The sequence below is a fragment of the Pleurodeles waltl genome, chromosome 1_2, assembly GCF_031143425.1.
Source record: "Pleurodeles waltl isolate 20211129_DDA chromosome 1_2, aPleWal1.hap1.20221129, whole genome shotgun sequence".
In the NCBI taxonomy this organism is placed as follows: Eukaryota; Metazoa; Chordata; class Amphibia; order Caudata; family Salamandridae; genus Pleurodeles; species Pleurodeles waltl.
Genome location: NC_090437.1, coordinates 705,656,220 through 705,679,492, shown reverse-complemented (window position 1 = coordinate 705,679,492; position 23,273 = coordinate 705,656,220). Strand labels below are relative to the sequence as shown.

The window sequence follows — 23,273 nt, the reverse complement described above, 5'->3', positions numbered from 1 at the left end:
GGTTGCTTTGGGGTCCCTGGCTCACAGTAATGATTCAGTGGGATTCCTCAAGAGTCAAAAGGTTGGGAACCACTGTGCTAGACCTCCAAGTATAATAAGTTGAACTTAAATACACGAAACTGAAAAACACAACTAATTTACTGGCTGAAAAGAAAAACTGCATTATGAGGTAGGTGTGCTTTATGGAGGTTGAATCCTGAAATGATCACCTGCCCCACATATGCAATTTCTAATCACGACCCTGAAAGGCACTTTCACAGAGTTGTGTACAAGACAAAAGAGTTCATTTTTGTTTTTTTTACACCGCAAGGTTACATCTGATGTCACGAATGCAAAGAAGAGAAATTATGATTTACTGTATCTTGGCGTCCAACTTTAGCTTTTTCAATGCTTTGCTGTAAGGCCTTTTTCTTCTGGCTGCATTCCGAGTTCTAAAGGAGGGAAAGAAAATAAGGCATAATACTTTCATTCACATAGGAGCACACCCATATCATCCACTGCACTTCAGTTTAACTATTTGATTATAAGCTCACAAAAGATAAACTACATTACATTTCTAAAGGAGTGTCGTGTTTGCCAGGTTTTACAGCTATTGTTACATTTCTGTATAAATAAGAATCGGGTTGAACCATAAGGAGTTGGCATTTCTATTAACTGTAAACATCGTAAACGTGACAAGCAATTGAAACCTTATTCATGGTTTTAATACCACTTCGGAACAAATATTTAAGTTGCCTAGATAACAAAATACTATTTAATTGTAGGTCCATTTTACAACTACCACTCTTAATAATATTATTGTAAGTGTTTTAGGTGAGAAATGCCTACGCTTAAAATCTCTTCTTACCAGCAGCTATTAAAAGCTAACAAATTCACATACAACTAACTATGTATGGAAAATAAACGGATCTCACATGACTTATTACTAACTGCTGCTTGAAAATACATGCTAATTCAAAATCCAATTCAAGTGACTTGGACGTTAAGTAAGGTGACTGTGCATTCCTCATTTCATTACAAGATTCTTTAACTTCTTTACTAGAAACTCCACAATCATATTTGTTAAGATACAGTTAGCTCTTGTGCTAGTCTTTCTTTCTTTATTCTTTTCTAGCAGAACAATGAAAGAGATAAATATAAATCACTTAACAGCTCACTACTTATCACAACATACATCAAGACAATCTTTAAAAAAATACAAACACTCATACTGATAAATCAATATCATCAGAAGAAATCATTAGACGGTATATACATAATCAAACATATCTTCATAGTTTGGTAAAACAAAAACCACGTGAATCTAACTTCTCCATAGCATATTTGATTTGTCATATAGAAATACTTTAGCTACCACATCAACTGACACTGAGGAACATGGGGGATTTTAAGTGGTCCAGGCAACAATTTGCCAACACCACAAGCAACTATACATGTATAATCTACAATGTGTCAGTCTTCCCCAATAACCAAAACAATAGCTACATTATTCTGACCTACTACCCTGCTTGGCTGGTTCCACTGGTGCAAATGATCAACTATCTTATCTCCTGTAACACTCTTTCTAGTGGATACTCGATTTACTCAGATCCCTCATCTTTGAATAACCCCCATGCACCACAAAGGATCCAGAGAATGTTGTAGCAGTGATCCCACACTCTGTCAGGTGTTGTCACAGATCTGCACTGGCTCCATACCACCTCAGAAGTGATAGGGCAGAACCAAAGATCTTGCAGAACAGTGCAGCAAAGCATCCTTTCCCTGGGCCCTGGCCGTCAAGGAAACAGTGCTTCATGAGCGTGCACTGACACTCGAGTTGCAGCCTAGCACACATCAAGGACTGGTACTCCTTCAGCAATGCATAACGGCCCTGGCCCTGGTAGAATGGGCTCCCAGAATTTGTGGGAGCCACTTCTTGGCCAATGCATAGCATATTTTAATACAGAGGACTATTCACCACGACAAGGTCCTCTTTTGCACATCCTTTACTTTATTTTCTCGAGAGAACCCCACAAAAAGCTGATCATCCGCTCAATGACCCTTGGTATGATCTATGTAAAAGACCTTTTTGGGTCCAACTGATAGAGCCTCTACTCCTCCTTTGAGGGATGAGGAGCAAGGAATGCTGGGAGAGTGATGAACTGCCCAATGTGGAAAGGTGTCACAACTTTTGATAAACAGGCCACACACGTCTGGACCAAAAAGTAGCATGCAGCAGTTGCACTGATGGCGCTTGCAGTTCATTTAAATGACGAGCTGATGTAATCACAATAAGGAAGGCTCTCTACAAGGCCAGGAAATCCAGTGAGCAGCTATGGATAGGCTTGAAATGCATACACAAGAGGAATGTCCAGACCAAGGTAGGATCACATAGTGGCATCACAAAACGTTTGGGAAAAACATGTCAAATCTTTAATAAATGATGAACAGGTGATCTTGACAAGGATGGTTGATCTTGCAAATCTAGAAAAGCAAAAAAGGACCAAGAAAATAACCTTTTACAGTGACCACTGCAAAGTGCTGCTGGGCTAAAGACAAAACATAAGGATGGACGACAACTTTGTCTCTAAGGAGTCAGTGGCCCCGTCACCACAAAAGAATACAAACTTGTCTGAGTGCCAGCATGAATGGATTTCATGAAAGGGTGTTTGGCAGTGGACTTTATTCCCTCCACTGGTGGAAAACACCTTGCACCACCTCTAGACGTAGACACCACTAGTTATCTGCCAGATGACATCTACTCATTTCATCTACTCTAGCACTGAGGGACCCCCAGGAGCCGGTTGCTTATCTGAAAATGCCCAGCCACTATAGCCATCTCCAGAAACGTAAAACCTTGTGGCACAGGAAACAGGGACCCACTCTGCCCTGCTTGCTGCAGTCTCATATAGCGGTGGTGTTATCCTGAACCAGCCTCCCCTTGTTGGGCAGCAGAAAGGTTTTCAGGGAAAGACAAAGGGCCTGAAGCACCAGTGGGTTCTTGATAATGGACCCACTGGGATTTCAGATTCCACTGCAGGACTTGTGTATTCCATTTGGCATAGCTGAAAAGGATACATGAGGATAAAAGGCAAAGAAGCCTCAGAGCCGCCTCACTTGAATACAAGATTGAGACTGAAACATCTGGATCATAGTCTGAATGTTCTGGGCTTGTTGCTGTGGGGGAAAAGGACTGCTGTGCCCAGGATTGCCCCAACTATTGGGCACAATTGCCTGTGATTAAATCAGGTGGACTTTAGCTCATTTATGGTAAAACCCCACCTTGATAAAAGTTCTGACTGATTTGAGCCACCCTTCAGCAGCCAGCATCGAGGTACAAGAATACAGGAACTTACGAACTACAAAGATGGGCAGCAACCACTGCTATCATTTTTGTGAACATCTGAAGGGCACTGGTAAGGCAGATGGGAGCAAAACAAACTCAAAATTCTCCTGGCCCATCCTGAACCGCAGGCAACGCCAGTGGGACTACAAGATGGATATATGAAAATATGTGTCCTGCAAGTTCACTGGTTGGGCATGTGTTGCTGAGGGCGAACTAAAGTGGTTTGTTGGCTGATGTAGCTGGGGTTAGAGTAGTTGGAGGAATGGTGCCCCGGCTGGCCCATGTGCTGCCTGGTGAATTAGCGTTTGCAACCCTAAAAGGACTTGGAAAATATTACAGACATATATAATGGAGCACCTTCTCTCACTTCTGTCACTAAACACCTAACACTGTGCCATTCTATGGCACACCTACTTCTTTATACATATATTTGCCTGAAATTGTCATGACTGAGATTAAATGACTGTTGATGAAGTACAAAAGGTTGTGCATGATCCATTTTTGAATGAAATAACATTACTTCATCCAAGGGAACCACTGTGTTTAGATTCTAATAACTCAACCACTGAGGCAGCACCAAGCTTATTGTGGTGCACAAAAACTGACAATATTGAAATATGCTCAGACTGAGGGGCCATGTGATTTTTCAGTGTTCAAGCCCCCGACAATCTTGACACCTGACAAAAGTCAATCCACAAGACGTGTCTCCATCCTTGACTTTTCTAGATGTCCAAGATCTGGATCTGTTTCAGTGCACGTGCCCATTCACCTTGTCACCGATTACTGAATCAAGAATGAGAGGTCAAGGCGTCGACCTTTCTTGTACCCTTTCATCAAGCATTCCATCCTTTATGGCAGTAGTACCCTCTGCACTTCGCGAAGACTTCATGACATCATCGTCGACCGGAAAACAGAGAGTTTAACACAGCTAATTTCCACCACAAGAAGAAGAAAATAATGTTCCTGCTTTTTGGAGACAAAATGAAGAAAAGTGTACTAAAGGCCAGTTTGTACCTTTATGTTTTTACATTCCTTTGGCACCTAGCCATACTAGCAAAAAATGAAATAGTTTGCTTTGTTTGCATTTTTGGTTTGCCTATGTGCATTTAATCTTCAAAATGATTTTATATGTGTTGAATGTTTTAAATGCATTCGATCTCCGTTATCATTCCGAGGATGTCAAACACTGTGATAGTTTCTGTTCAGACGTTTCCATTTCCGTCATGCTGTCCTTTCAGATTCTACTATTGCCATTGCCTGCCTTGTTCAGACTTTTCTATTTCAATCAAGGAAAGCGTCAAGTTTTAAACAGTAGTAGAAATGTTAGCAATAGCTGCACCCCGCGCACCTGTGTTATCATTAGTATAATCGAGTTAACTCATTTATTACCACGATATTTTAGTGTTATTGTCAGCTTAGTGTCTTTCAGTTCAGTTCATTTTTTCAAAATATAAAATAGCATAAATAATCAGACCCAATAAAACCCAGTAATCAAGACTTTTTTTAGCGAGGAACTTCGGGGTTATAGTTCGAGGGGCGCCCCAGTGTTCTGCATGAGCCTCAGTCACAGCAAGAAGTGGCCTTCAGCCGGTTGTTGTTTGTGTTCCAGGACTCCTTGTTCTTGGGGCATAGGACAGGCCCCAGAACTTGGAGATGTATCTGTAAACTATGCTGAAGTGTCTACTGTAAAATGCAAGCTTCTTTACACATGGACTTCTCGAATATATATTTTTTGGTGTATTACATAGATTTGAGGGGAATGTTATGCTGTTAGTGTTTTATTTTGAGCGTGGCTTAATGAAAACGATTAAACTAATTTACAACGAGAGAAGAGGACAAAGCAGCCCTGCACAGAAAACCAGATATAGGGTAAGCTTATATGTATCAGCATAGTGCTGAGCGCTATTGATACTAAAGACACTCTCGCAGTCCTCCTACCCGCCTTTTCGGTCTCACCTTCAGGCAGTTTTTAGCTGTCTCTTATTGAAAGACCTCTTGTGGAGCATATCAGAAACGTACAGTGGGCTCAGAGCCGGCCTATTGTTTACCACTGGATGGCTTTGTCACTCATCTGTTTACTTCTCGGTCAATGCCTTTTCTCTTCTGGTGTTTGTACCTCCCCTGGAGCAAGAACTCCATGAAAGTACATATGTTTTCTTGATCTCTCTCTGAGTTGCTTCCCTTCCTCAAATAGCTCCCCTACCCTCCAGCCTCCATGTCGCTCACTCTGCCCCACTGTTTTTTAAAATGATTTCGCCCTCTACCTCCGGCTCCTCTGTTTCGCCGTGCCCACTCCCTGTTATTTGCCTTTGTTAGTTTCTCCGATGATCCCCACTCCTCCCGCTGTGGTCCTGAAAGCTGCCTTTGCTGTCACATCCTCTGTTTTTTAAACACATGCTAAAATTAATTTTTATTTTGCTGCAAGTGGCATCTGCCATCTTGGAATGATAAATAAACAAGTGGCGGCCATGTCAAGCAACCTACATGCACATATGTCATCACGCTAGGCCCTCGTTGAATATTAACGTGTGTTCATGTCAATGCACCATCATGTTTTATTTTACTATGCTCTACAGTATTGGCATACAACATTACCAAACCTAATAAGTCACAATGGCACGTACTACTGGCTTTGCCAATGCTTATTTTCCTTGACTGCCAATTGCTGTGACCATACATGTTGGCTCAAGAATGAAGTGAAGTTAAATTTTTAAGAGGGTGAGTCTTTTAAATTGAAGGAATGCTAAACAATTTTAAGAGGGCAATGCAGGTTTGAAAAAAAAAAAACACCTCACTTTATTGAAGTCTATATAGACATGTTACATTTTAGAAAAGTGAACACCACTTAAAAGAGGATGACTACCTCCCAATGAGAGTGACGGGTATTGGTCCCCTATGGATGTTCAAATGTAGCTTTTTTCTAGCCTACATTCCAAAACATCTACCTCCAGAATCTGTCAATCTATGCCCAAATTCCAGTGCACAACCCTCAGTGAAGGAAATCTATCCCCAACCGACCGATAGGAGGCTGAAGCATGTGCGTCAAAGCAGAAGCCAGCCTGAGAATCAGGAGGAAGGCAGATAACCTGCCTTCTTTGTCTGTATTTCAGCAGCCTCCGAAGTAAAGCAAGAATAAACGCCTGTGTAAAAACACCTCCAAGAAGGATTTGCTAATCTTTAGCTCTTTACTTATTGATTTAAATTCTTCTAAATATCCATCTAGTTTTTCAATCACCTCATATTTTAATCAACCTGTGTGCTTACTGAATATGAAATGTGGGGCCCGACCCATCTCTGGGTGGCATGTGTTTAATGTGATAATTATTGTTCCCACTAAACCCTCACACCGAGATGTTCGGAATTTAGTGGCTGCAATAATTATTGACTAATCCAACTTTTGGGGAATTACATGCAGATGCTTAATGCATCAAAATCCACACTTCCCACCAAATAAGTAGCCCTTCCTCCTGTTAAATTCCAAAAGGTTTAACCTACTGAAATTGACTTACAGGTGTCAACTTTAGCCACCAGGTAATTAATGGGCGGAATTAACCATGTACCACTTCTAACTGTGATCCCTGAGCGAACAGGTGTTTGCACAAGGGTTACAATTTACTGGTCCACCTACAATCAAGCCTAAATTTGTAGTAGAGTCACTAGATACAATCTTCTAAACACATTGCTTGCGGGTAAGTAGGGCCTGATTAAAAGGGGCCTGTGGTGATGCAATAATTATTGCACCTAATTAAATCTAACACTGAGGAACTTAGAATTCATCGGGTGCAATAATTATTGCATATTTCGACTTTCTGTGAAATAACAAATATGTGATGACAGAGTGTACTTTTCAGATGTAAAATTGTTGCAAATGGATACACCCAAATAGCCAGCAGAAAGCGGCTATGACTACAATATTCCTGTGGGCCAATCTAAAATGTGATTTACAATGTCTCTAGGCAATGGATGAAACAGGGTAAAATAAAGCCCCCCAGGGAATGTAGAGAATACAATATTAAACGTCAAAGCTGTACATGTAGTATGTGTTGCAATCCATTGCTTATTTTTGTAAAACTGAATGCTGAAATTGTTTGGGTTCTGCAAGTACCCCTGGGTTTCCTAAAGCACTTCTTTCTTACAGAAATGTAACTCCCACATGCAAAACCGTCTCAACCGTAGGGTGCAAAAATGAAGTGTTTTATAATGGCAGTAAAAGATCAGATGCGGAGAATGAGGGGGCAATATGCCACTTGCACATCACAGCACTTGTAAGATGCACTTCTGCTGTTGACAACCACTTCCTGTGATACCAAGTAGAGGAGCTCTACGTGTGTGTGTAGCAGTGATGAGAGGAGCCCAATCAGCAGTCATCAGGATCACAGCAAAGTGGCCTTCAAGGTTAAGCAGTGTCTCCAATATCAAAGATGGTAAAAGTTAGCAACATTGTCCGACACTGGTGTATCCATCAGTACGATGACAAATACGACAGCTTAGCGTCAAAGGTAAAGCCAAGGCTTTTACACTGGCAATGATGAACTAACAAAACCATCACACAAGGCATTACTTCTAATATGAAGCTAAACCAACACTGACAATTATTATCTTCCAATTAAAAACCTCCAGGGGGCTTTTTGCTCAAACAAATATATACAGGATCCGAAACAGCAGTACCCGACCAATCTAAAAGCCAATTTACATTCTACCAAACGTATAATAATATGGCTGAAAATATCCTACTTGGCAAAAAGGTAGATGGTATCCGTGCTACTCTAAGCAAGGCTACTACTTGCGCTGGACTGTGATTGTGGTTATTAAGCCGACATTACCGTGCAAAGCTGCTGTTGGGTATTAGCATGTAGCATGTGCCTGGTATGGATGTCACAAGCCACGCCGACGAGCTATGTTAACATAACTATCACATGGGCTACTCATTGAATAAGGACACTGATTGTGGTTTGTTCAACCTCACTTAGTTCAAACTTCACCAACATGGTGGTGGTGAGTACGTGCTGCATGTAGCATGCCGTCGACCACTTCCAACTGCGCGGTATTACCAAGATCGTGACCGGTTGATTCCAGTCATAACATCATGCCTACTGTGTCCTGTGGAGAAAATGCAACTAAAAAAGATACACACCGGGCGTAGGTATTAAAATGCCAATGCAGGAATGTATGTTCTTTCTTTCAACGATGCGTTTCACAAGCACCATGTCCATTAAAGTGCATGTTTCTCCCAGGCACACTGTGGGGTTTCCTCAGCTGCCTCAGGGTAAGGTGCACAACTCTTTGTTGCTTGCGGGCCCATGAATATGAAATTATAAGCAGCATTTTGCAGCATGTCGTCATGCAGTGCTTTTATAGCTTGCACAACAGCTGAAACAGCAATCCCACGATCCTGAAGAGGATGGACGAGATTTCATTGTCTGTAGCATGCGCACAGCAGTATTTTAAAACCTTGACACGATGCCTCTTTACATAATAGGAGCCAGGGACCTTTCACCTAGCATTGGAGCGAGGTACAGGAGGACTGCTAATGACAGGGCGTCTTCCTCGTTCACAGCAAATACTTCTTTGTTGAGCAAGGAGCTGCTGAGAATTCACTGCACAGATAGCAGCGCCATGATCAGCCTTCCACTGAAATCAGCAACTACATTTTATATATACAAAGTCTTGTGCAACACTGGGCCAGCATATCTGAACAGCAGCATACATTTTCACTAGCCTGCCAGACACCTATCCTGGTAAATCTGCAAATGCAAAGGGGCTTGTAAACCTGCATTGACTTTAATAAAATGAGTCACTTGAAGCTTTCTGATGGCAAAGATATTTTATTTTAGAGAGGTACTGTAATGGTGTTCCAAGGTGAGTTGTGGAGTGTGTGGTTTTAATGGAGTGTTATAAAAAAATTGTAGTACTAGGTATAAACTGTATATTATTCAAATCTGTATTTGAGAAGCACCTTTTTTTATTTAACCGAACTGTATTTGCGCATTTTGTAGCAGCCTTTATTATGATGTAATTGTATTTATAGAGTGCTTACTACCCCTGATGATGCGTCAAATGCATGTTTAAAATAAGGATTTACACATTCATGGTTCTTTCAGGAACCTCGGTACCTCAGAGTACTAACAAACATTGGCAAAGCCAATAGGTCTTGTCTACATACGAGTTATTGGCTTTGCCAATGTGTTTTAGCCATGTTATACACCAGAGTGGCTGCTGTTCAGCATGGCTAAACGTCTGTGCCATAGTGGTGTGGAGTGGAGTAGAGTTACATAGGAGCAGTGGCATAGAACCCAGTGGTGAAGAGTACAATGCAGTGGGGTACAGTGTAGTTGTTCAGAGTGCATGGACGTAGAGTGCAGTGGTTTAGAGTGGCGTGGGACAGAGTAGAGTGGCATAGAGTGCAGTGGAGTAGAGTGGCAAAGTGTGCTGTAGTGTAGAGTGGTGCAGTGGAATAGAGTGCAGAATAGACGCGTGGCAGAGAGTGCAGTGCAAGTGTAGAGTGGTGCAATGCAGAGTAGAGTATAGTGCTGTAGAGTGCAGTTGCGTAGAGTGGAGTGATGCAGAGTAGAGTGGCAGAGTGCAGTGGCGTAGAATACAGTAATACAGAGAAGATTGGTGTACAGTACAGAGGCGGCAAGTGCAATGTTGTAGAGTAGTAGGTCACTGCAGTGATGTAGAGTGGAGTAGAGTGGCACAGACAGCAGTGGCATAGAGTACAGTGATGCAGAGAAAAAAGGGCAGTGGCATATAGTGCAGTTGTTTAGAGTGCACTGACGTAGAGTGCAGTGGCAAAGAGTGGCATGGGGCAGAGTAGAGTGGCACAGAGTGCAGTGGAATAGAGTGTATTGGTGCAGAATGTAGTAGTACAGAGTAGAGTGGTGTAGAGTATAGTGGTGGTCAGTGTAGTGTTGCAGAGTAGAGTGTCAGCGTGCAGTGGTGTGGAGTGCATTGAACTAGAGTGTAGTGGTCAAAGTGGCGCAGAGTGCAGTGGCGAAGAATAGATTGTTTCAGAGTAGAGTGCAATTGCATAGAGTGGGGAGGTGCAGGGTAGAGTGCAGTGACAAAGAATGCAGTGGCACAGAGTGCTGTGGCGTAAAGTAGATTGTTTCACAGTAGAGTGAAGTGGCTAAGACTGGAGAGGTGCAGGGTAGAGTGGAGTTGCATAGAGTGGCATTGAGTGTAATGGCATAGAATAAAGTGGTGTAGAGTGCCGTGGCAGAGTAGATTAGAGTGGCGTACAGTGTATTGATGTAGAGTGCCGGGGTATAGAGTTGAGTGTTACAGAGTAAAGTGCACTAGCATAGAGTGCAGTGGCGTACAGTGCAGTGTTGCAGAGTGGCATAGAGTGGAGTTGTGTGGCCTAGATTGGTGTTGCCTAGGCTGGAGTGGTATTGAAAGCAGAGGTGCAGAGTGCAGTGGTGTAAAGAGGCATAAAGTGCATTGGCATGGAGTGGAGTGGTATACAGTAGAGAGGCGTAGTGTGAAGTAGCATAGAGTGCAGTGGCATAGAGTGGAGCGGTTCAGCGTGGAGAAGAGTGCAGTGTCCCACGGTCCAGTGGCATTGAGTGGTGTAAAGTGGAACGATACAGAGTAAGGTGCATTGGTGTGGAGTGGTGCAGAGCAGAGTGGAGTACGCATGGTGTGTTAGCACACTGCCATTACAGACAACACATTTTTGATTCAAATGACCATTACATTGCACAGAGATACAGTTTTTCAAATTAAACTATACAGTGCACAGACAATGGTCTGTGGAAATTGCATCACCTAATGCAATGATTTATTTTAATCATATAAATGTTTTTGTTTCCAGCACAGTTCAGAATTAACAAAAATGTGCTTCATTTGTACTCCTAATTCTGATATAGTCTGAAGTTTATTTAAATGTTGTCATGTGATAGAAAAGAACTCTTTCCTAAGCCCAGTATCCAGCAAGATTGTCACATAACTCCTCTCACTTTGAAGTCAGAGAAAGAAAAATAAACACTAAGTTCCCACTGAAGACAGAGCCAGACATTTGACTTTGTTCTTTGAATGCACAGCAAAATGTGATGTGATAAGAACAAGATTTACAGGCCTGTTTACAGAAAGGGAGCACTTGTAAGGATACTGTAAATACGGTTTGGGCAAGGGAAGGAACAAACTCAAGCTGCATAGCCTAAAACAAATAAAGTCAGCAAATTGAAAGCAACAAAATGTGAGTTACAAACCACAAGGCCAATGGCAAGCAGCAGGCGGAATGCATTCCCAAGGAAGCACAATGAATGTACTTAAAGTGGCAGCCATGGGATACTTTGTGGGGAAAGTCCAGTATTTTAGTCCAGTCTGTCTCTTGCAGAGGTTTGGCCAAATCAATCACCCAGGTATTATGACGAGAAGACCTGGAGTGGTTTCCATGTTGCAGGAAAGATCTGTACACCCATACTGTCAGTTTGCCACCAGTTCCTATGAAATAGAGCTTCTGGCACACCTCTTGTAGGGTTAGTGCTAGGTGGCAGACATGAAATATAGCATTTAATGATTATTTAAGGTGGTTGTAAGTAAAGAGTTGACCTGGGTGAAGATGGTAGTCTGCTACAAGGGTTTGGAGATTTAGTAGCTCGCCGTCCAGAAACAAATCCCCCAATTTTAAGATACCTGCAGCATGCCACTGATGGAGTTGCTCTGAGCACAGCCATCCTGTGCGAGTGGGAAGTCTTAGCAAAGGTAGTGCAGGAGCAGAGGGTTTCTTTGTGTCAGTGAGTTTACAGATTCTAGCAAGGCAAAAGAAAGCTGTGCATGATAACCCTGGATGGTGATCCGTAGAATGGTTGGTAGGAAAGAATGAGCAGTGCATTAAGCTTTCCTTAATAGTCTTTAATGATAAATCCCATCTCATGCAGGGAGGTAGGCAGAAAGCCAGCAAGCCACCCATTGGACCTGTGCAGCTGAATAATAGCATTCTAAGTCCAGAAGACCTAATCCACTCGCAGTCACAGGTAGCTTTAGAGTGGAAAGAGCTACCCGATGGTGTTGCAGCGACCAAATCAGATGTGTGGCATGTCTGAAGAAGGAATGAAGGGCGAGCAGGGGAAGGTTTGCAAAATAATACTATCATTGGGGTAGCACACCATCTTCACTAGTGCCACGTGGCCCACTACAGAAAGCAGAAGAGAAGACCAAAAAGCAAACTGGTCTTCGAGGGACAGTGACGCTCTGCCGAGATTTCCATCCTGCAAATCAGTGGGAGAATGGTAGATATTAATCACTAGGTATCGAAAGGTAACTGGTTCCCAGGTCAATCTGAGATCTAATTCTATATAAAGGGGAAAACAGTGCCATATGTTAAAGAAACAATAATTACATTTTACCATCTTTACATTTTGTCTGTGCAATTTACATCGCAAATATTTTGAAGATTCCATATGTACTGGACACTTAGGGATAACCCAGATCACTAGTTTGGCTTTTGCTCAATTTCAAAACCATTTTAAGACATGGACAAAGCGGGCAATTGCCTTGCACAACCTTGCAAGGGGTCTAGCCCCTGCTCACCCTTCACAAGCACGAACAGCGGACCATTGCACCAGAAGAGTTTGCCAAGGTGGGTGGGTGCTGCTTGTTGAATCACTTGACAGTGCCTCTTCTGTTTCTCTCCTGTGTGCAGAGACAACTCCCCAGGGACACAATACCTTCCAATAGACTTGGTGAACCCATCTTGTCTGATTTTAGGAATTGTCCCACCTTGTTCTTCTCTTCCTTATTTATCCAGTTTTTAGCAACAACCCTTTGAATCAGTTGCTGTGGATCCCCCAATTGATCTCGATTTCATCCTCCTATTTTATTATCTTTGATTGGTAGTTCGGCTCCCAGTTCCGAGATAAATGTAGAGCCCCAGACATACACTCTAGTGCTGTGAGACTACAGACAAGTTGTGGGCACCTCACATCCCGACATTAGGTGTGAGACTGTCGGCCACACCATCTGCTCTGCCTCTTTAAAACAATTTTAGGTTGAAAGTCCATAGACGGCTGGGGTAAGGCAGATGTTTTTGTTCAATTTGTTTAAACTAGCATAAGGTTAATTACCTTAATGATTCCCAAACTGTTTGCCAGGGGGTTTAAAATGTTCAGAAACATAATCAAAATGTTGCTGTTACTTTCTCTTCAAGAAAGATTGGGTAGATTTGAGTAGGGCTCATTGCCTTGGCGATTGGCCTACAATACTGAACAAGGACATAATTTTTGTCCTGAATTTTGACTAATTGTCCTGAAGTTTTTACAGTCCTTTCCAGAATTTGCCTCAGTGCCAGGTGGTCACCCTATGGCTAGCCTCATGGGTGAAAAGTGCACTGTACAAATCAACATAACATACGCTCTTCTCCAGCCACTGCATGAGCAACATCGAGACAAATTCATGCAGCTGTACACTGCACAATCACATCAAGGTACTGTCAAGACTGTCAGAAAAGAAACCAAGGGCAGCCATGTGCATTCCTACTGTGGCAAACATGAGATTAACAAGCAACCTTTTTGTTTGTAGTGCCTAGGAAACATCTGGAATCCTGAATGACTCCCCAGTACATTTACCTCAAAGCTCAGACGCGACATGAAATTGTAGCACCCAGGAAATCACAAACTATTCCAAGGTAAACCTAACTGTTTGGCAATTATTTTATTAATGTGCAGACATGGTGATCAGAGGATATAGTGACTGAAATGCTCTGCTGGCCAACACGCTACACGTAATTCTTCCCAGTAAATGCTGACTGAACACTGCGTGCGTTCGTAACTCGGAATATACCTAGAACGGCTTCCAGTTTGCTTGTCAGCAATGTATATAATAAATATGGCTTGGACTGTGGCACACGGCCCTTAGGAGGAAGGACGAGGGCTAAAGAAGGGAGAGAGCTCAGAAGCTGACTGCAGTATTTTCAAAGCGCAGTGTATTGCATTCTGTAAACCACAACCCAACCTGTGGAGGCTCAGACCTCTAGACAAGATAAAGGACCATTTAGAATGTGTTGGTAGTGTGAAAGTGTGAATTTTCTAATATGTTTATTAATGATTCAAATGTATAATGAACTAACGTGTAAAACGAGAAACTTCTGAAATGTTTGTTTTTCTGTTCTTGGCTAAGCAAAATGATATTCAAATGCTGTGGTTATTTTCCATGACTCAAAGCTTTCATAATAAGTGTTTTCAAAGCTTATGTAGACGTATCCACAACCACCCCTAGTGGATTGCAGTATTATCTCTTACAAGATTGTGTATTAACTGAGCATTGCATAAGTTGATATGTCCTATTGTTTGGATATGTTACTAATATCTGGTCTTTCCTTGAGGATGGAAGGAGAAGGATGCAGTAAAAGTTTCTTCCTGAGAACAAGACATTCGAGAGGCGATGAGACAGTGGAGTTACAGACGAGACGGAAGAAGTAAAGATACGTCGAAAGAAAATGTTATAGTTAGCGTAGATTTGTTAAGTTTAGGTCATCAATTTAGTTGTCGATTGGCTGAAATGAAACCACCCCATAGACTGACCAATCAGGAGTTGATTAGATTTTAGTATAACAACCTGTGTAGAATGATTAGAGGGGTGATTTGTCATTCGCCTTCGATTGCTATTCTTCTAGAGCAGACGAGGTCCAAGACTAGTTGTCGTTAGGCCCAAATCTTCTGGTGAGATAGCGGATTGTGTCCTCAAGCTGAAGCTGATCATTTGCTATTACTACTATTGTGGTAATGTATGTTATTAAAAGTGACTTGTGTCTCTTTTGCTTTCCAGGTACCAACTGCAACTAATGATTTAATTGCTGCACATTAATAGGTTTTTATACATCATAATCAAGTTAAGAGTTTTCTAAATTAATGTTATTAAATTCTTTCCACGTGAAGCCCAACATGTAATGCTAATTTGTGGTTAGTTAGGGAATTTATCTTGATATTGTCATGATTTGTCCTGAGATCATTTGATGCTGAACTAATGTATACTTTGCCATTATTACCAGTTTTTGTAATATTAATAAGTGTGATTCTTTTGGAGATAATTTGTTTAATTGTATTAATTGGATTGAGATATAGACATCATTTTAACCAGCCGCTATTAATCTTATATGTTTATCATTTGTGTTTGAGAGTTATTTTCGCGACACTAGCGTTGTTAATATAGGGAAATAAATCCATGACTTTTAATTACTAAACTGGTGTAGTTATTGACTGAAACTTTATGATATTGAATGTTGTTGTTATTGATGATCTTCACACATCCCATTGGTGGCATCCCCTCAAACCTATGTCGCTTCGATCCATCGTCCTCTAGCGCTGAATCCACTATTCAGTATTGACAATAGCTAGGATTCTGTGGCGCGTTAGCAGTAGTGTGTGGCTTGAGCTGTCTGAGTGACTGCTCTTGTGTTGTGTATGAAGCAATAAATAAGGCAAACAAAAACAACTCTTTAGGTCTTTCATAAGACTCCAGGACGCTTTTGTTGGGGGATGAGGGCGGGATGTAACACACAACAGGTGAAATGCAAGACAGTTCCTTACCTCTGATCTTCCACTGCAACCTGATCTGTTTTGGTCACCACAGTGTATTCAACAATCCTGCGCGCTAAAACTCTTACAGGCTTGGTCTCCGAGCCCCTGTTTTGTCACCAAGGGATTCACAAACTGCACTTCGTAGAACGTTTTGTAGAATTAAAAACATACTACAAAAAGCAGTTCACAAAACTAAGTGCAGAGTTTTATGACTCCGCATTCCCTGTGCTTAGGTGTGTGGAGTTATGTGTCCCAACTGCAGAGTCTAGGGGGATGGAGAACTCTGCACACGCAAGATTAAGGAGCGCAGAGATGTAAAACTGCACGCAAGTTGTGAATTCTGAGAAAGTAATAAATGTACGACCTAGTGCTAATCAGGCTGCCTGTGTCTAACTGCACAACACCATGTTGTGGACCTGTGCACAGTATTGGGTTGCTTTGTAACCTGTGTGCCATGGCATAATATTTGCCGGATTTGGACTTGCATGAAATGGTGTTCCTGTGGGTAAGGTCAATGCATCTATTATAGAGTGACTGCTGCTCTGGCCACAGTTCTAGAAGAATTTGCTTCCCATAAGCTTCAGATGCAGAGTGAACACTAAGTTCTACAGCCATGTGCTCGGCATTTCAAAGATCTCACTTGTGCACCCAAACTGTAGGGCATGCTGCACTACACTCATACTGTATTTTCAATGTCGATCTTGACTCTTAAGTGTGCCAACTTTCGCACTAGTGTGCATAAGGAAATCATCAGATGCTTGCTTCGCTCATTTTGTGCATGAGCCATCTCCGCTTTGTGTCATGTTTTTTCATGATACACCAGACACCCGTTGTGCAACGGCGAGAAGTCTATTCTTATGTGTGCAGTAGCATCCGTTACAGGCTTCTACTGCTCTGCCCGGCAGAGTCTGTCAAGTGGCAGGTTGCTCTGCATCAGGACAGTTTGTGATCCTTCTATATTTGTTCTGTGTGCTCATTTCCAATACTTGTGTTGTGTGTCTCCAGAAATGTATATGTTAGAGTATTCTGTCTTGGTACTGTCTGTATACATTTTTATGTCGTATGCCTGGGACACCAGAAACAATCTTCAGTATTCCCTGCAACCCGTACAGGAGGGATTTTGTTAGGATATCTGGATCTCGTGTATGACTTAGGTTTAACCTTGAACAGAAATACATTATTTTGCATGCTCTTAAGATCTGATATTCCAATCGAAGTAATAAGGAACTCCAATTGGTATTGCTTTCGAACTAGTGCTGGGCTTTTGAGCTAATTACACAATCAAATGGCACACTAGATACAGCAAGAATTTCAAATAATAATTACCTTTTCTTATCAAGAATTATTTGAAGCAGTTTAATCATTTTGGTTTATTTATTGAATTTTTCAATCAAGATATAACAATTTCTAAAATTAGAGGCATATAGAAAAACTTGACCCTCCAAAATGCAAAACAGCAGATGTATAGTTCATTGGCTGAGAATAAGCATTCGGCTATTTAGTTAGCTTTTACCAAGACCATTTTTTTTTTTTTTTAAATATATTAAGACTATTTGTTGGACCTGGCCCTTTCTACAGGGTCGTTCCCCAAACTTTTTGCCTTCTCCTCCTAATTTTTCTGACCCTTTTTAGCTGACATTATGACACTGGTCACTTTATCACTGCTAATCAGTGCTAAAGTGCATGTGCTCTCCCTTGAAAACTTGATATGATTGGCTTATACCAGAATGGCACATTTAATTTACCTGTAAGTCCCTTGTACAGTGGTATCCCTATACCCAGGGCCTGTAAATTAAATGCTACTAGTGGGCCTGCAGCGCAGCTTGCGCCACCCGCAGAAGTAGCCTTTCAAAACTGTCTCAGGCCTGCTAGTACAGGACCTGTGTGCGCAGTTTACTGCCCACAGGGACTTGGCATCTAAATTTACTTGCCAGGCCCAGAACTCCACTTTTACTACATGAAAGTTCCCTCCTAAGGTAGGCCCTAGCTAGCCCTATGGATAGGGTGCTATGTATACAGAAGGCAGGACATGTGCCTGGTAACGTGGCCTGTCCTTGTACTGACAAACAGCCTATCTGTTTGCATTGAAATTCTAGGTAGGTTTTTGTTTTGTTGCCCCTCATGCTGTCTGTAAGTACTTTAGCTCTTCCTTTGACTCTTTCGTACATGTAGTCTCTTCATCCCTATTTTTAACAGCGTAATGTGTATTGTTATCTGTGCACACTCATTGTTGGTTCCTGTGGGCCCATGTAGGCAGCTGTCTTGTGAATATTACGCTTTTCTTTGTGCCTTATGGTCTAAGAAAAGGGCATCTACAGCTTCTTCTTTCCATGAAGCAGTAGGGTGAGATACTTGCATTAGCCACTTGCATATAACAACATGTTTTCTCAGTTTACAATAATTAAAATCTGGGACCCATCTGTTCATGTCTCATGCGAGCTTGCATACCATAGCGCAGGGGTATCCACCCCTTTCTGTAGCAAGAGCTGTTTATGTTCAGTGAAAGTTATCAGGAGCTGCTAATATTAGTATTGTAGTGGTGACACCATCAGAAATTATGAGCTTAGTAGCCACCCTATGCAACATTACCAACAATGATCACTTCAGAGCATCATACAGCCCTGCTAGCAGTATTTTAAAAAAGGTACTGTCAATTTGCAATGCATTTATACAGGTAATACCTAACAGTCAGAGCTGCAAAGCTAATGGCTCCAAGCTAATATCTGTAATGAATCTCCTCAACGGCACATGATGTATCACTAAATTATCAGGTTTAAAAGCATTTTTGAAATGCAACCATTTTTCCCTAAACACATTCTTATAAGTTTGAAAATATACAAATGTTCATCCTGAATATATAACTTTTGCATTTTGGTATAAATATCTCAATTCAGTCAAGCAAACGCTTCTAATTTAGCATACTGGGCCGCACACAGGCAAGCTACTCAAAGGTAGCTGGAAAGCTCACGAGCTACTCGTTGGAGAAGCCTGCCATAACCGTAATCTTGCCCTCTGTTCACTGGCTTGTTGCCTTCTACATACTTATGGACAATCAGGATGCCTAAGCAGAGCTTTTTCTTATCCACTTGTCTTATTTCCACTCAACCAAACTCCAGAAATGCCACCACTTTCGTCACTGCATATGGCATGTTTGTTACATTGGCATGCCACTTGGTTCAGTATCCCTGGCATTTCTGTTCTAACAGGTAATGCATCACTTGTACTGCCATATGCAAAACGTGTTGGAGTGTACCATGGCATTAATTTCTACTGGAGGTATCTAACTGCATATCAACTCTTTTTTTTTTAAACGTGCTGTATGTATAGGAGTTGATGCTGAAAAAGCATGTTGAAGAAGGATAATGTTGCCTTTATTGTAACCTCCCTCGCCACCACACTATCGTTGGCCTATAAGATTTTCCTATAATTAACCACTGGTGGGGGGAGGCAGAGATCGATAGGTTGAGAATGGAAAAGAAGTAGGAATAACAGAAATACTGAACGTTTCAGACAGAAGCTGAAAACAAATGTAAAATCTTCTAAGTGAAATGATTCCAATTCACAAAACAAAGATCAGCTACTTTCCTATATCAGATGCTGGAAGCATGATATAAATTCCAGGTTATTATTGGTAATATTTTGTAGGCGCTCGAACTTCAACTTTATGGGTCGGGGGGCAGCAACATTATCAAGGCTGGTTGGCCTTAAAAGGTACCCATCAACAAAATAATTGCCAGCAGAAGTGCAACATGATAGGCAAATATGCCTTACATTGTGGAAATATGGAAAAAACTCTGTATAGTGTATTGACTAGCACTGTCCCGATACACGTTCCGCAGCTATTCACCATTACATCATACTTCCTTTGTCATATATATAATTTGCACATCCTCACAGTACAGAAGCATCCTTCTGATCTGTATAGTTTTGTAGACGTTCTACAAATTAAGAATTTAGCATACGTTTCGCCCGCATGTGCGCTTTTTCATGATATAATTATTGAACATAGTGTCAGAAAGTAAACCATTGTTGTATGTGTTGGCGCAACACGTATATCCAGTTTATTTACAAATACTTCATCAATCTTTTTTTCGCTAAAATGCCAATGTGTGAATTCTGGAGCTAGTTCAGAGTTCTATGTTTTTAGTTAAAAGTGTCAGTAATCAATCTAAAACGCCGCGTTCACCAGGTGTGGGGACTATGGAAAAACCTTTCCAGCCAGTTACGACATTATTTTTCAAGGGCCTGAACAAGTTACAGAAGTGGCACAAACATAAACGGGCCTGGAAGCGCTGGAGAGTGGGTAGATGGAAGGTGGGAGAGCTGTTTATTGCTGGGGCTTGGAAGGCCAGACCAGAGAGTCCATCTACTGATTTCACTTTCAGGCTCGGAGAAGCAGGGCCAGTTAAAAGGACAGAAAGCACAGAACACTAAGCTTGACAACAGCGGTTGTCTCAGCTTCAGCCTCAGTTTGCACCTTTGTGGCATTTCCACACTTGTGTTTCCCATTTTGTATGGCTCACCTGGTATTTGGGTCCCCTCTTCCCCTCAGTTTTCCTACAGCGCAGTTGCTACTCACCAGTTGCTACCCTCTGTGACTTGGTGCTCGCTTACCAAAGTTTCCAAAACCAAAGTTATGCTTCCTGCCTTTTCAGTTCTCAGGCTATTTTCTGTTAGCTTGGTGGGGAGAAGGGCTGTTTACAAACCTTCCTCTACTCAACACCAGTAAGCATCATATTGAGTCTAGGCTTTATAGTGAGTCCTAGTTGTTTTAAGTCTGTTTCTAATGTGTTGTGTACTTTCGATATAGAAACCTGAGGGTCTAGCAAGTCCTTCTGCATTCCTGATACGCGCTAAGGTGCCTTATCATGAGCACCTTGCCTGTCCTTTCTATGGGGTAGCATAATCTTTATGTGGGTTAACTGTCAAGTTGAAGGTGTTTTGTCTGATGGAGAGAGGCAGATTATCCCCACTCCTGAAACACCACGACCAACGTCAAGTTCTGACAAAAGGCATGTGCCTATCATTCCTATACAACAGGTCCCATAGTTTTGTCACTAGCTTTCCATATGACATATCGGAAGCTTTATGGAAATGCATGACATCCATTCTATGCAACAACTCACCAACAGATGATTGTAGGTGCAGACAGGAAAGTGGGAAGAAAATCTCATTTAGGTGAAATTCATTAAATACATTTGGGATGGGCTTCAGTCAACAATGGCTGGACAAAAGAAAGATGTGCTGTGAGCATTCTTCTCTCAAATCGCAAGTGGAAAACTGTGTATGGTTCAAAAGAACATAAGTGTGGATCTCTTCAGACAGCTCATAAAACTTGAAGAAGAGGTGGGAGAGAAAGGTGATAAGGTCCAATCTCACTGTAAGCCTCTTCCAAGAGGGGAAAGAAGTAGAAGATTCCAGTCCAATTGTGTTTGATATCTTTGGTAGACCTAGTAAGAGATTCCACTGCTCTACAACTTTTAATCATGATGAGTCCCAAATAGATAAGGCAGGTGACTATGACTTCTCAAGTTCTGATTACACCAGGTATTTGCCAAAGGACATAACATGGCCAGCATACAAAGGAACTGCCAATTCTCTTGGGGAAGGCCCGTTAGCAGAACGGTAGCCCCTTGCATTATATGGGGATGTGCTTGATGTGTAGAAAGAAGCATGACCTTTGGGGAAAGAAGGCGCAGGATGTCCAAGCTGAAAGGAACACAATGAATAGGGACAGGGGAGCAATATAGGAGCTGGGGGCAACTGATAGGAAGCAGATCAAAGTCACTAAGGAGCAGCAGGGCAATGGGGGAGCACAGAAAACCGGTGGAGTTGGAGGGGATGCATTTTTTTTTTTTTTTACAAAAAAATAAATAAAAATCGAGCAATACAGAAAGTGCCAGACGAATCAACAGAATACCTGAAAAGAATAGGGTGAGCAACAACAAGAAGAGGTGTGTGGGTGGGGAGGCGGTATGCAGACGACAGCTGGAAAACACACAGACTCCCATGAAGTGTTTGACCGAAAAAAAAAAAAAAGTTCCCCGATGACAGCTGGGAAAGGATACAAGTTATTCAATCAGAGGGACTGCAAAGAAGCATGAGACACAAACACAAGAAGAGGAAGGAATGCCACTAAATAAGAAACAAGACCATGAAATTGATAAGAAAGACAGTCAACTAGAGGGCAATGGGCTGACATAAAGCCAAAGTATTAGTCTTATGAATAACTGGCAACGCCACTGTGATGGCAAACGTCTGAGGACTCTGCCGTTTTCCAAATAATTACAGATGTCTAATTTCCCATTTAACCCATCATCTGCTGCATGGTTTGCAGACTCCAACAAAATTAAATTGTTGTTAGCTTGAACAGATCAAAAAAAGAAATCAGGGACCCAATAGCAGTGGCGAAGATAGCAACGAAAAATTAGGGAATTGAATTTATAGCAATGCATCCTTCTTTAGTAACGCCTCCTTTATCAAATACTTCAAGCAGGAATCTACATCATAGAAATAGACTTTACTACATCATGGATTGAAAAAGCTCTGACATCCTCCAATAGTCAGACCTCCATCTTGGAAAGGGCTATTTCTAAGGTTAGTTCCCCACCCCTTTCAATGAACGTATGGCATTCATTAATCAAAGAGGCAGCCAAGGTTTGACATCCACATTGTGCAAGATTCTAAAGTTCTGCCACCAGCTTAGGTCACTAAACTCGCTAAAAGCTTGTTGGAGGTTGTACTAGCACAGAACAGCCCGAACAATCCAGACGGCAAGGACACCCAGCACTAGAGTAAGCACAGCATCTTACAAAATGCTGTTGAAAAGCATGTGTAATGCTCCTTTTCACTCTGAACTCAAGTACACCCTGGTAAACTACTGGTACAATCTTCAGCAGAGACCTTGATACACATGTAACACCAGGAAAAGCTGCATTGGGTATTACATTTTGGTATAGCTGTGTGTGCTAAACTGTGGCTAAATGGCAGAGCTTTTTGTAGGTGTTACGGACACATAATGAACTTGATGAAACCTCTGTGGGTTTGAATTAAAGGGACATGGAAACAGGCATCCTGCAGATATCCAAAGCACCCAGTAGTTGAACTGAACAGGGTTTCAGCACCTGAGCCGCTATGTAGCTTGAAGTTATGGATGTGAAACAAAGTTTTGAGGTCACACAGATCAAGCACTGGATGCAGCCTAATCATATTAATGAATGATAAAACAGTAGTAGCAATAAACCTCCCACTTTCTGAAGGCAGCGTGGATTTTATAGCTCTTAACAGGAGATAATTTGGCTAACAAGTCAGAAATAGCCAAGATGGCATCAAAATGGTGGTAAAGGGAGCTGAAGCGGTCACAACTCACCCGGAGGACACAGGAGTTGGTGGTCATTTAGGTTAACTGGTGGTAGTGGAGGAAAAAT

The 23,273-nt window shown here is 41.8% G+C and overlaps 1 protein-coding gene across 1 annotated transcript in view; it reads right to left on the bottom strand.

Moving 5' to 3' along the window:
- Nucleotides 1-23,273, bottom strand: part of MND1 (meiotic nuclear divisions 1) — a 311,795-nt gene that overhangs the window by 115,528 nt on the left and 172,994 nt on the right. The window contains exon 5 of the mRNA XM_069242805.1: nucleotides 357-431. Coding sequence (XP_069098906.1) covers nucleotides 357-431 — 75 coding nt within the window. The remainder of the gene's footprint in view (nucleotides 1-356; nucleotides 432-23,273) is intronic.